Source organism: Monodelphis domestica, chromosome 4, assembly GCF_027887165.1.
Source record: "Monodelphis domestica isolate mMonDom1 chromosome 4, mMonDom1.pri, whole genome shotgun sequence".
Classification (NCBI taxonomy): domain Eukaryota; kingdom Metazoa; phylum Chordata; class Mammalia; order Didelphimorphia; family Didelphidae; genus Monodelphis; species Monodelphis domestica.
In genome coordinates, this window is record NC_077230.1 from 342,138,836 (window position 1) to 342,154,363 (window position 15,528).

The window sequence follows — 15,528 nt, forward strand, 5'->3', positions numbered from 1 at the left end:
CAAAGAACTTCCTAAGAAAAAATCCCCAGGGCCTGATGGATTCACCTGTGAATTCTATCAAACATTCAGAGAACAGTTAATCCCAATACTATACAAACTATTTGACATAATAAGCAAAGAGGGAGTTCTACCAAACTCCTTTTACGACACAAACATGGTACTGATTCCAAAACCAGGCAGGTCAAAAACAGAGAAAGAAAACTATAGGCCAATCTCCCTAATGAATATAGATGCAAAAATCTTAAATAGGATACTAGCAAAAAGACTCCAGCAAGTGATCAGAAGGATCATTCACCATGATCAAGTAGGATTCATACCAAGGATGCAGGGCTGGTTCAACATTAGGAAAACCATCCACATAATTGACCACATCAACAAGCAAACTAGCAAGAACCACATGATTATCTCAATAGATGCAGAAAAAGCCTTTGATAAAATACAACACCCATTCCTATTAAAAACACTAGAAAGCATAGGAATAGAAGGGTCATTCCTAAAAATAATAAACAGTATATATCTAAAACCAACAGCTAATATCATCTGCAATGGGGATAAACTAGATGCATTCCCAATAAGATCAGGAGTGAAACAAGGATGCCCATTATCACCTCTACTATTTGACATTGTACTAGAAACACTAGCAGTAGCAATTAGAGAAGATAAAGGAATTGAAGGCATCAAAATAGGCAAGGAGGAGACCAAGTTATCACTCTTTGCGGATGACATGATGGTCTACTTAAAGAATCCTAGAGATTCAACCAAAAAGCTAACTGAAATAATCAACAACTTTAGCAAAGTTGCAGGATACAAAATAAACCCACATAAATCATCAGCTTTTCTATATATCTCCAACACAGCTCAGCAGCAAGAACTAGAAAGAGAAATCCCATTCAAAATCACCTTAGACAAAATAAAATACCTAGGAATCTATCTCCCAAGACAAACACAGGAACTATATGAACACAACTACAAAACACTCGCCACACAACTAAAACTAGACTTGAACAAATGGAAAAACATTAACTGCTCATGGATAGGACGAGCCAATATAATAAAAATGACCATCCTACCCAAACTTATTTATCTATTTAGTGTCATACCCATTGAACTACCAAAATACTTCTTCACTGATTTAGAAAAAACCATAACAAAGTTCATTTGGAAGAACAAAAGATCAAGGATATCCAGGGAAATAATGAAAAAAAACACATATGATGGGGGCCTTGCAGTCCCTACAAAGCAGCAGTCATCAAAACAATTTGGTACTGGCTAAGAAACAGAAAGGAAGATCAGTGGAATAGACTGGGGGAAAGCGACCTCAGCAAGACAGTATACGATAAACCCAAAGATCCCAGCTTTTGGGACAAAAATCCACTATTCGATAAAAACTGCTGGGAAAATTGGAAGACAGTGTGGGAGAGACTAGGAATAGATCAACACCTCACACCCTACACCAAGATAAATTCAAAATGGGTGAGTGACTTAAACATAAAGAAGGAAACCATAAGTAAATTGGGTAAACACAGAATAGTATACATGTCAGACCTTTGGGAGGGGAAAGGCTTTAAAACCAAGCAAGATATAGAAAGAATCACAAAATGTAAAATAAATAATTTTGACTACATCAAACTAAAAAGCTTTTGTACAAACAAAACCAATAGAAGGGAAACAACAAATTGGGAAAAAATCTTCATAGAAACCTCTGACAAAGGTTTAATTACTCATATTTATAATGAGCTAAATCAATTGTACAAAAAATCAAGCCATTCTCCAATTGATAAATGGGCAAGGGAAATGGATAGGCAGTTCTCAGATAAAGAAATCAAAACTATTAACAAGCACATGAAGAAGTGTTCTACATCTCTTATAATCAGAGAGATGCAAATCAAAACAACTCTGAGGTATCACCTCACACCTAGCAGATTGGCTAACATAACAGCAAAGGAAAGTAATGAATGCTGGAGGGGATGTGGCAAAGTAGGGACATTAATTCATTGCTGGTGGAGTTGTGAATTGATCCAACCATTCTGGAGGGCAATTTGGAACTATGCCCAAAGGGCGACAAAAGAATATCTACCCTTTGACCCAGCCATAGCACTGCTGGGTCTGTACCCCAAAGAGATAATGGACACAAAGACTTGTACAAAAATATTCATAGCTGCGCTCTTTGTGGTGGCCCAAAACTGGAAAACGAGGGGATGCCCATCAATTGGGGAATGGCTGAACAAACTGTGGTATATGTTGGTGATGGAGTACTATTGTGCTAAAAGGAATAATAAAGTGGAGAAGTTCCATGGAGACTGGAACAACCTCCAGGAAGTGATGCAGAGCGAGAGGAGCAGAACCAGGAGAACATTGTACACAGAGACTAATACACTGTGGTATAATCGAACGTAATGGACTTCTCCATTAGTGGCGGTGCAATGTCCCTGAACAACTTGCAGGGATCCAGGAGAAAAAAACACCATTCATAAGCAAAGGATAAACTATGGGAGTGGAAACACCGAGAAAAAGCAACTGCCTGAATACAGAGGTTGAGGGGACATGACAGAGGATAGACTCTAAATGAACACTCTAATGCAAATACTATCAACAAAGCAATGGGTTCAAATCAAGAAAACATCTAATGCCCAGTGGACTTACGCGTCGGCTATGGGGGGTTGGGGGGGGGAGGAAAAGAAAATGATCTATGTCTTTAACGAATAATGCTTGGAAATGATCAAATAAAATATATTAAAAAAAAATAAAAATAAAAAAATAAAAAAAAGGCAAAACTGGAAAAAAATGGAGAAGCAGGAGAAGTTACATAGAAACAGATTTCAGTTCAATACCAGCAAATGTATCTTAAGAATTAAAAGCTATCCAAAAACAGAATGGGCTGCCTCAGGGATGAATTTCCTATTGTAAAAAGTTGTTGGGGTTTTTTTTCAAATAGCCACTGGATTACTGCTTATTAGAGGTATTATAGACAGGATTCATGTTTCATGTAGGAATATAACTACATGAGTCTGAGGTTTCATCCAACTCTCTCCTAGTGTTCACTAAAGTAAAAACCACCGTTGGTAGTTTTACAAGTTAGGAAAAGTAAGAACTAAAATAGTTCTGGCACTATTCAATTATAACCTCTATTAAAGCAAAAGGCAGCTTATTTAATTTTATTTTGTTTATTTAGGTTTGCCCCATCGCCTAACATGGGACTTTGTACATAGTAGGCATTTAGAAAATGTCTACTAAATTGAATTTCTAGGAAATAAAAAAAGGCCCAAACTTCTCTGCCTGACCAGAATCCCCATTATTATTTCTTTTCTCAGATGGCCACTTATGATCAGCATCTTCTGCCTGGACTACTGCTCAGACTTCAATGTATATCCTAAGTTGGGCAGGTCAACTTAGCACTGATTTAAAGATGGTAGCTACCTGAAAGAGCCCCCTGACACACCTGGACTGTATTCCTAGCTGCCTCTGCTAACAAAGATGCCTATTATTTGGAAACTTCAAGAGAAACCCCTTTGGAGATGGACTAGCTCACAAAGTTCACCACCTTCCCTTATGTGGTTCACACAATTGACTCTTCCTTTGGCTGGTCTTCCTAGAATCATTGATTCTGACTTTGACTCGATGCTACTCAGTCTTCTCTGTCAAGACCTGCTGCTACCTCAATGCTGAAAACTGCTGTACACCAAACCTCTGTCTCCAGCACCACCTGAATTCTGTGCTGACCTGACTTTGCTGAATGCTTCACTACACACAAATCCCAGTTCCTTGCCCAGCTGTCAGTTGATTAGTCCTGGACCCAGATGGATTCTCAAATGCTACAAGATGCCTAAATCTACACACTTCAAAACACTCAGGTGACCCACACCTAGAGCATTACACTGCAGCAGGACCAAGCCAAACATCACCACCCACATCTCTCTTTCCAGTCTAATCTTTCCTTCTTTATTGTCCTGACTGAAGGCAAGACTCTGGATTCTCTCTATAAGAGAAGGTCCTATATGTTAAGGAGTTAAACCCACATTTTCCTTACTAGTTTGTAAAAAAAGAAGCAGGGGATTTTAGAGACAGAAGGGACCTTAAAGATCATCTGTTTAATCTCTTCATTCTACAGATGATGAAACAAAGGCTCCAAAAGGCAAAAAGACTCATTCAGGAAGTAGTAAACCCCAAGCTTCTATCATATTCTCACATTTTTCTACCATTAGTAATTTTCTTATTTAGAGAATGCTAAGACTACCTCAGTACAGAAAACTGGAGTACTAATAGTAGTAATGACTAATCTGAGAGCTCACAAGATATTTCAGGCCCATGTTTTGCATGTATAAAACCTGTCATGAAAAGGCCCTCTTTCTAATCAGAGGCTAGTCTTGGTCAATAATAATAATAGCAACTCACATTTGCATAGTGTTTTCTCCTTAAAATCATGTGAGGTGGGTAAATGAAATATTATTATCCCCATTTTATTGAATGAGCATACTGAGGCTCAGAGAGATAAAGTGACTTTGACAAAGTCATAAAGTTAGTATCAGAATCAAGATTCAAACTCTAGATTTTTCCTTACTCCCAAGTTCAGTATTCTTTCTATCAAACCAGTCTTACAACTCACAGAACCAGGCTATGCCTTCCCCCATGCCACAATGAGCTTGTGCCCCGTGAGCACTGAGGTCAAACCAATAGGCCAGGAATATATTATAACACAATAGACAAAAAAGGAAAGCCAAATGTTGCTTCAGACAGAACAAATAAGTCTTTAGCCTCATATTATCACAGCTAATTGGTCATTCTTTTAATAGGTGTCATAGAGTTCCAAGAATTAATCTAAGAGTAAGTCCTAAATTCTTCTCTTCTTTTGGCCCATGGGAGCAGTAACTAAAGTTATAGGATATTTTTGGGAAATCAAGAGACAGCCAGATATGGGAAAAATTATTATGGTTTGGTAGCAATGATAAGACCTCTAGAGAAGGTAAAGCCCTGAGGTCCAAAAAACATACAAAATTTAAAAAATCATTTTAAATGGAAATTCAACTTCTTGGTGAATATAACTCTTGTCATGTATGATTCTACAGGTACAGTACAACATTTAGTATTCTATAAGACTCCCAACTATCATAGAATCATATGATACAAAACTGGACTTTACAGATCCACCTGGTCCAAAACCTCTTATTTAACAAAAGAGAAAACTGAGTCTCAGAGAAGGAAACTGATTTGCTTAGGGTCACATAGGTATTAAGTAGCAGAGCCAAGATTTAAGCCTTGGTTCTCTGACTCCAAATTTAGTGTTCTTTCTACTTTATTATGTTGTTTCCCTTCCTCAACTCAAAAATATAATCTACTTTCCACCATAACCTCTCTGCCCCAGATTAAAAAAATAGCAATGAATATAGGATTACCAATCAAAAGATTTTGTTCTCACCACCTACTAGTTATGTGATCTTAAGCAATATATATATACATATATATACACACAAACACACCTCTATTTCTTCATGCATAAAGTAAAAATAATAGTCTTTGCTTTTCTTAATTCAGAGAATGAGAGTTTTAAAGATAAGGACCAGAGGTAAAAGGACTTGCCCAGTATCACCCTGGATAAGTTAAGTGGGAATCAAATTGAATAAAACATATGAAATTTCTTTATAAGATAACTGTCTACATTTAAGGTATTATCATATAAGCAAATTGGCTTTACTGTTCACTTTACTGAGATACATCTAGCTACCATTCATTCAGAATGCTTGTACACTCTTCTGCATGGTGAAGAATCAACTGGGGCAGATTTCAAAAGTGGGAGACATGAGTAATGTTCTAGAAGACCAATGACACAGTAAAAATGATGGGAAAAATAAAATATCTCAAAAAAGTAGTCTATTACAGAATCACAATAACAAGGATAAAAGAGGATTCAGAGAGCACAATCCAACACCCTGAATTTATAGATGAAGAAAATGAGCCCCAAGAAAAGGTAACATAGGTGTACAAGGTTGAACAGGAAGTTCATGTAAGAATATAATAAAACGAGAGAAAAATCAGTAATTCTGCAATTTGAAATGCAGTAACTACAAAAAACATTAGAGATGTTTCCCCAATGCAGAGAAAAACCTAAAAATGAGAAAACTATATTTGAAAATTGTTGGTTTGAGTATGGCATGAACCAACAACTCAAAAGGTTGAGGTAATACAGTATGTGTATGCAGATATAAATTCTCCTTTTTACTCACATCTGGGAAACTTAAAATTTAATTTTTTCTTCAGAAGAAAGGTTTCTACTATAGAAGCAAACTAGTTTCTTAACAGATACTATAATGGGTTCTGTCTAACTAGAGTCATAAAGATATGTACCTGCTGGTGAGATAAAAATAGAAGTCATGGTTCAGGTTAAGATTGGATTAACTGACTTCTGAGGTTCCTTCCAACACTAAGATTCTCTACAATTCTGTAATTTAAAAAAAAAAAATAGTGCAGAAAAAGCAGATTTGTTTGCTAGTCAAGTCAATAAGACTTATTAAATGTCTACTATGATCCAAGCATTGTACTTAATTCTGAGGACATAAAGAAAGACACTCCTTGATAGCAAAGTTTTCACAAAGAGGAGGCAACATGCATATAACTATGTACAAACAAGATATTCAGAGGATAAATTGAAAATACCAAAAGAGGGAAGGTACTAGCATTAAAGCAGACTGAAAAGATTTCTTGCAAAGGGTGGAACTTTGGCTGAGACCTGAAGAAAGCCATGAGGAAAGATGGAAAGATATCTAAGCAGATATCCAGGGATGGGGATAGTCAATGAAAATGCAGAGGGTCAAGAGACGGAGTATTTTGTTCAATGAAAAGCAAGGGAGTCAGTGTAAAAAGGCTTGAAAGGTAGGAAGGAGTCAGGTTATGAAGGGCTTTAAAAGCCAAACAGCTGACAATAGCAATGCAATTTATAAATGCCAGCATATGACAACGTCCAAAAGATACTTGTTGGATTATCAACATCCAATTGTATATCATAAAATAAGCATATAATCAACTGCAGCTGTGAATAGGCAATAAAATAATTATGAAGCAAGTAACTATAAAGCAAATCCTACAAGACTTCTTACTCTGCAGTGGTTTGAAGGAGAGGACATTTATGTTTTGGAAAGGAGAAGTGGTAGGAGAACACCTTGAGGCTGAAGAAGTGTCAGATCTGCAGACTGAAGGACCTGGCTCAAATCTGGCCTCAGACATGTCCTAGTTGTGTGACCCTGAGGAAGTTATTTACTCCCAATTGCCTACTCCATTACCAGTCTTCTGCCTTGGAACAGATCCTTAGTATTGATTCTAAGATAGAAGATAAGAGTTTCTTAAAAAAAGAGGAAGAGGAGAGAAATAGTAATGGCTAAAGTGAAGCAAATTTTTTAAAAAATCCATTTTCAAGGGTGACTTAAGGTTTGCAAAGTACATTTCTACAACAACCCTATGAGGTGGGCAGTGGAAGGGTCATTCATCCTATTTTACAGCAGAGGAATGATGTGCCTTGCCCACATACACAGAAAGTGTTAGGGATAAGATATTCCAGTTCTTCTGACTCCAAGGCCAGTGTACTTTCCCCTAAAACCATTAAGATTATAAAATGCAAAGCTAGAAGGGACCTTGGAGACCATCTAATTCAGTGGTGTCAAACTCAAGTAGAAATGGGGGTCATTAATCTGTATATTGAGCCTGTAGGCCAAATATTGACTTAGTTTTAAAATGGAATATTATCTGTTTTCTTGTATTTTTATTTATTTGGTTAAATATTTTTCCAATTGCATTTTTATCAGATTCACAGTATGCTCAGGAGTGTTGGAGATCATGTTTGATATTTCTGATCTAGCAGTCCACCAAGAAAGAGAATGGAGGTAATTGCCCAAGGCAAGTAGCAGAGCTGGGCTTCAAATTAAGTTAACAGACTCTAAGCTTAGTGTTTTTTTTTTCTTCTACACCTCTGCATACCAGGGCCAAAAAAGGTAAGCATGGGCAAAGGGGAGCTGGGAGTACTTTGGTAATTGGCAAAAATGAATAAGGGGTTTTATGGATATGATTAGGAGTTTAATTTGATTCAAGAGGCAAACAAACTCAAGTCAATGTAGACTTTTGAAAAGGGAAATGGTATGCCCAAAGCAATATTTTTAAGATGTAAATTTCTATGTAGCTTAATCAACCATATGCCTTCCTCACTCCTCACCCATGGTCATATTTATCCCTCCTCGGGTGCAGGAACAAGCACTTCAAATAGCATTAGATCCTCCCTATGCGTGTCTGTCTCTTTAACCACATAAACCAATTAGGAAAAGAGATTTAACCATATTAACTTGAAAATCATGGCTCTAAGCAGATATAAAATACTTTTCAAAAAACGTGATATAAAATTTCTTAGTTCCCTGATAAGCACTGTCATACAGGACAGAAAACAAGTTTTATTAAATTCATCATACATCACATGGTTTATCTCTAGCTTTGTAAACTTAATTGACTCCATTCCCTTCTGTGGGATGTAGTTTCTTCATCTGTAATGAGGTAGAGATTAGACGATCTCTTATTGTCCTTTCAAATTCTTTAACATTCTATGATCTTGCCTCTTATCCCACATTCAAACATGCTGAACTAACCGAGTACTCACTCTTCCCCACCACCTGAAAAGAGAAAACTTCTAAGAAACAGTTTAAATCCTTAGATTTAAAACTATAAGATAATGGCAATGGCCAATTAATACTGTAGGAAAAGAGGACAGGACTAGGAGGTAGGAAACTCTAATCCTGGCTCTGCCACTAAACTGCAATATTACCTGAGTAAATCTCTGAATATCAAGTTTCCCATCTGTAAAATGAAGAGGTTGGACTAAGTAAATTCCCTCCTAGGTATATCAATCTAGGAATTCAGATCAATTCAGTCAGTTGACAAGAACATATTGGGCTTACTATGCTCTTATGTGCCAGGCACTGTGCTAAACATTAGGGAGAGAAAGGCAAAAAATACATCTGTTCTTGCCCTCAGAGAGTTCTCCTTTCTCCAGAAGCCAATCATCAAGTTGCTCTCAGGCTCTGTGGTTTAACAGAAAGACTGGACAAGTGGTCCAAAGATCTGACTCTAGCTCAAATACTATCCTCATGGAGAGTCAAGGCCAGCATTAATAACAGCAGCTCATTTTGGTGCCCATTAAAGACACACAGAAGGCTTTCCTCCAAACATCTCTAAGAAATAAAGATCGTATCAAGTTTTCTATCTCCATCAAACCAGGGAGGAAAATAAGGTTCAAAGAGAGGATGGGACTAGTCCATGGTCAGATAGCTCCCAAGGTTAAGACCCAGACTCTTAGCACTACTCTCAGTCATCTTCCTTCTCTAAAAAAAGTCTCATCTTCAAAAGGAAGAGGAAGGGCTATATATTCTCTAAGTTCTTGTCCAGCTTTGATATTGAACACATTTATTTTTAGTAGAAGCCAATTTCATTTATCACATAACAATTAAAAAAAACATATATGCAGTTTTTTCAGTAAGTACAATAGTTCTTCATTTTGGTCTTCACTAGCTCTTGAGGTGGCGAGAGAAAGCATTTATCCCACTTTATGGGTGAGGAAGCTAAAGTTCACTAAGACTAAGTCAAAAAGAAAAAGAAATTGGAAGTGAAATGGTTCTTACCTTGGGAACTTTGGGAAGATTCAGTAGAAGAGGAGCTACTATCTGTATAGCTCTGTGGTTCTTCTTTCACCTCTTGAACAGATGCAGTTCCAGCCTCAGCGACCCTGGAGGCTTGCTGTAAGGTTTCTGTTACCAGCTGCCTTGTCTGTTCACTGACAACTGTGGCTTGAAAAGTCACTGGTTTGGGTTTGATGAGAACCTGGAAAAAAGGTTAAAAAATTGCCTAGTTAAAATTTTAGAGCCATTTAAAGAACTATATTCTTTGAGAAGTCTAAGTTTGCCCTGAGTTTTTATTTTTGTAACATAAAACTAAAACAACATAGTCATCACTTTATTTTTGTCTTCCCCATCATGGTTTCAATGAGAATTTGGGGGGAGTTTTGTGGAAGCCATAGATGATATGCAACGGTCAGCAGATGACAGAGGAAAAGTTTAGAAACTCAGAAATGCATACTTAGTCCAAAATTTACAATAAAGTATATAAACACCCCATAAAATAAAAAGAAAAAATTCAGACTTCTCTTGTGCAAAGGGAAAGCCAAAAAATTTTACAGATTTTCCAGATTGTGGGGGCACTGATCCCCTAACTCCTGTAATGTAGAAGTGATAATTACATATACATTATATATACTACATGCCTTGTGCATAGTTCATATAGTATGAGAATGTATATAAAATTTTATGTATATTTATATATCCACAAATAGATATTATATATTTATATATATTATATTTATCTTTTAATTTATAATATATTTAATTTATGTAATTTTATTTATATATTTGTAAATATATAGCATACATATATTTATATATAATTTATTCTATACTTATAAAAAATCCAAGATTTCTCACTGACATGCTTAAGGAATAAGACTTAGTTTTCAATTACAAAAGTTTAGTTCTAAGCTGAGCAGCATTGGAAATCCATAAATCAATGGAAACCTAACAAATATTAAATGGATTATTTTCCTTTGTATCTACTGTCCATCTCAGTAAGAAAACATTAGAAAACAGAAAGAGGGTACAAATGTGTGGGCTATAGGCAACCTAACACAAGAGAACAGTGAGCTGGTAGTCAGCAAGACTAGAATAAGAGCCTACTCCTTTTAGCTGAGTCAATCATTTTCTTGATGGGTCTCATAACCATAAGGAGAACTGGTTTTGCTTTTGCTTGAGTTGTGATTGTGATTTTCCCACTGACCACTTTTGTGGCCAAGAGCTGGTCAGATCACTTCCTTGAGTCTGTTTTCTTTTACCTCAAATGACAAGGTTGGGTTAGATGGTCCCTAATAGCATTATGTGTTATAATGTTCAATGTTCCAAGATCTTTGCTTGCACCAAACACAGTGTTTTTACAAGATTCCTTCTAGCTCTAACATTCTTTGTTCTAAGATCCCTTCTTGGCTCTAGGCTTCTAATATTCTAAGATTACTTTCTAGTTCTAACATTTTGTGTTTTTTTCCTAAGGTCTCTTCCTGCTCAAATATTAAACGAATTTATGAATATAAGGATTAAATGCAAAAATGGAAAAACAAGCAGTTAGAAGGCTTTGAAGATTAGGAGGAAAACTTTATATAGTCAGGAAAATAATGTAAATTTCATGCTTGTGAATTTAATGAATGGGATGGGTGTAACACTTTTTGGTTATATGAGAAGAAAATATACATTAAAAATTAAGTTTGAAAACAGGTATACAAATATGGCAATATACAATAAAAGTTACAAAAGCAAAACTACCTTTTAACTCAACAATCCCACTTCTTGGGCCATTGCCTAAAGATGTTACTGGATGGGAGGAAAAAGGACTTATCATTCTCAAAATATTTTTAGTTGTCTGAGTTTTGGAAGTGGAAAAATAGAATGACAACAATTAGTAAGTGGCTGAATAAAACAAAGTACTTGAAATGTAATAGATACCAACATACCTTAAAAAAGCAAACCAAAAAAAAAATCACATGACGGAAGAAAAATGCAAAGATATACAGACTAATGCAAAGCAAGACCAACAGAATTCAAAGTACATACCTATACATATACCTACCCACCCACACTTCAAGTCTTAACTTTTTTTTTTTAAACCTTTATCTTCTGTCTTAGAATCAATACTAGGGATCAGTTCCAAAGCAAAATAGTGGAAAAGGTTAGGCAATTGAGATTAAGTGACTTACCCAGGGTCATACAACTAAGACATGTCTGAAGTCAGATTTGAATCCTGGACTTCCCATCTCCAGGCCAGGCTCTCTAACCACCAAGCCATCCACCTACAACCCCAACTCTATCTTTTAAAAACAGAATGGCAACAAATCTTCATAAATAAATAAATGGAAGAAACTAGAAGGGGGACACTCACTCAAATTTTGATTATTATTAATTAAATTCAAGGGGAAGGGGACTGGACCTGTGATCTCACTGTCATAGGAAATATCCAGTGAAGAAATTTCCTCTTAATACTGCAGGCTGACACTTTCTCTGCTTTTTATGGTCTTAGAGAATTGCCTACAGCATTGAGAAGGTGAATTACTTGTCCTAGATTACATTGCCAGTACATATAATAGGCAGAACTTGATTCTAAGTCTTGCTGACTTGAAGGCTGGCTCTTCTTCCTCTAAGTAGAGTGTGAATTGTAAGCACAAGCACATGCCCAGAGGCAAATGTATGTTTGTATACACACACACACTACACACACACACACACACACACACACACACACACACACACATAGATATGTACCTCTCAAGAATTATACAAATGCATATATATTAAATTACTATACATACAAATAATGTTTATATATATATCCATAAAGACACACACATCTATATATTCATTAAGTAGCTATTAAATTATTATTTTACTTCACTTTTTTCAAGTAGCTGAGGCTATATTTGGGTTTGCATTGCAAATATTGAAAATATTGAGTGTTACCTACCTTACTCACTGAGCAGTGGTATGGTTCAAATGAAATTACTCTATATAAATAAACTATCAGTAAACTAAAGTGCTATGTAAATGTCACTAGCTATATACTTCTCTTGACCCAATTCTTTGTTCTTTAAAAATTTGCCTTTGAAACTTTCCAGGCACCTTGAAATCAAATTCAGACATTTGGCTTCGGACAAATTCAGACATATGCTTTCCTTTTAAAAAAAAAGTCCCATCCTCTAATGTACTGCAGGGACTCTCTTCAAGTACTGACCAAGCAATGGATGTCGTGTCTGTCAACGGAGGATCAGCCTAGCTCTGTAAAGAAAGGGTCACCAATGGTAGGTGAACTGACAGGGAATATATTTAGACACAGTAATCCGAGAGGACTACCTAGAAAGACTGTGGAGATACAATTAACATCTACTGTGATAATATTCAGATGATAAAATCATGGCTTATTTGATGAAGTAATAGTTCTAATGGGATGAGACTCCTTCCCCTTTTCCAGTCAATGGCACACCTCAGAAAACACAAAGAGCCAAAGATTTGCAGGGCAATCTAAAAGGCAGAGGTATACTAGTCTCAAGAAAGTAATTACATATAGATTTTAGTGGACTCAACCACAAATTAAAGTAACTTGCTTTTATTCTGGATAGAAGAAGAGGGCAGCTAGGTATTAGGATAGTGCCAGACCTAAAGTAAGGAGGACCTGGGTTCAAATGTGGCCTCAGAAACATTCTACTATGTGAAAGTGAGCAAGCTCCTCACCCCCAACTGCCTAGCCCTTGCCACTCTTCTGCCTCAAAATAGATACTTACCATCAATTTTGAGATAGAAGGCAAGAGTGAAAAAAAAGGGATAGGGATAGAAGGCTCAGAACCAGAAAGGATCTTAGAGAACATTTAGTTCAATCTGTTCACTTTGCAAATGAGAAAACCAGGGCACAGAAAAGTAAACATGATACAATACAAAGCAGCAGACCAAGAGTTAGGAGTTGAATGTTCTGATCACAAACCCCGGACTCTTCACTATGATACAGCTGTTGAAACACTGGATAGGGTAGAAACTTTTGAGTTCTTCGATATCCCTGACCACAAAAGAGAAAATATAGAAATGAAATAATTGTCTTGGCCCATATACCTGTGTTTTGCCTTGCTGCCCATAAACAATTTTTGTTGGGATGATTTTAGCTGCTGGCTGAACCGTAGAGCCTATTCCTTTTGGCTGAGTCACAATCATTTTTGTGATGGGTCTCGTAGCGGTGATGATAGCTGGTTTTGCTCCTGCTGGCACTGCCTGAATGGTCTTTTCCCCCTAAAGCAAAGTTGAAATTTGCACATTAGACTTGACCCTTTATATGGGAAGCAAGGGAAAAGAAATATAAGGCACAGTACAGTATTTTACAATGACATTATAGATTTTCTAAAATCTAGACTCAGCCTACCTGTTCAGCCTTATTTCATGCAATTCTTTGCCATGTACTATATCATATCCAGTTTGGTTGATGATTAATCCTTTGGGGCAAGATCTTTGTACACTCAGGACCTAGCAAAGGATCTTGCATATAGTGGTAGGTGCTCAAAAAGTGTTTTAATGAGTTGAATTGAATTTTAGTTGAGACAGAGCTTTTGAGGTGTTCACAGAATTGGAGTATTACTGAAACAGACCTCAGAAGGAATATAGGATCCCCTCCTCACCACCTCCACAACACACACACACACACACACACACACACACACACACACACACACACACACACACATGTACAGGTATTCCCCTTACAGTATCTCCAACAAGTAGTTGTCCAGTCTCTCGCTGAAGACCTCTGGTGAAGTGTGAACCAGCTCCACATTTGGATAACTCTATTAGGACATATTTCCTTAAATCCAGTCAGTCTTCCTTTCTATAACTCCCACCCATTGCTTCCAGTCTTGCCCCATAGGGCCAATTAGGACAGACTCCTTCTTCCACAGGACAGTCTTCCAAATGCTTGAAGATAGCCATCATGTTCCCCTTAAGTTGTCTCTTCTCCAGATCAAACATCCCCAGTTCCTTCAACTGATCCTGCTATGTCATGGTCTTGAGTCCCTTGACCACTCTATTCCCCTTTCTCTGGATGTGCTCCAATTTATTAATGTCTTTTCTACAGCACCAGGACTGATAATGCTCCAACATATTTCTGTAAATTTCACTTCATTTTTAATTCAAACCCTTGCTCAAATTATTCTGTACTCAATGATTTAGCCCCATTCCATCCTGTTAAAATTTTCTTGATTCCTGCTCACATATTCTCTTCAATGAAGATTTTTCCCTTTTTCTTTGATGGGAGTATTTCCTTCCTTCTATAAACGTTCTGCCTCTAGCTTACATGTCTATTACATATGATTGGATCATTCTGAATGACAATAATTTGCATATATAATCTCATGTACTAGAATGTAAGCTCCTTAAGGAGAAAGGCCCTGACATATTTACCTTTGTATAGCATCCTACCACCGAGGTATAGGCCTTGCACATACTAGGGACTTATCCATTTTGGTGGAATTTGAGTGAATAAATATAATAATATAATCTTGTTAGAAAGGACCTTAGTATTGATAACTACTCCTCTTATGTATAGACTCCTAAGGTTTATAGAGCACTTTCTTCAAAGCCTTTATGGCAATACAGTGGAAAGAGCACTGATTAAGAGTCAGGCCATCTAAGTGTCATTTCTAGCTCTGCAACTTTCCAACCGTGGAGTGAGAGTTGGCCAGGGACTTTTACTTCTCTGCATTATGTCCTCATCTCTAAAGTGAAACAGTTAAACAGGGTGACTTTCCTCCATGGTCATTTCTAAATCTTAAAATACTAGGTCATCTAATCCAACCTTCCATTCAAGGAAGGAATTTTTCAACCCCTGATATTGTTCATTTATTTGTATGACAGAATGTAAGCTTCTTAAAGCAAGGAC

The 15,528-nt window shown here is 36.7% G+C and overlaps 1 protein-coding gene across 11 annotated transcripts in view; it reads right to left on the bottom strand.

Annotated features, from left to right (window-relative positions):
* EMSY (EMSY transcriptional repressor, BRCA2 interacting) overlaps positions 1-15,528 on the bottom strand; it is a 107,647-nt gene that overhangs the window by 27,089 nt on the left and 65,030 nt on the right. For all 11 annotated transcript variants that reach the window (XM_056794949.1, XM_001363431.4, XM_056794950.1 and 8 more), the window contains 2 exons: positions 13,716-13,889; positions 9,648-9,846 (listed from right to left, as the gene is read on the bottom strand). In XM_056794949.1, the coding sequence (XP_056650927.1) occupies positions 9,648-9,846; positions 13,716-13,889 (373 nt within the window). The remainder of the gene's footprint in view (positions 1-9,647; positions 9,847-13,715; positions 13,890-15,528) is intronic.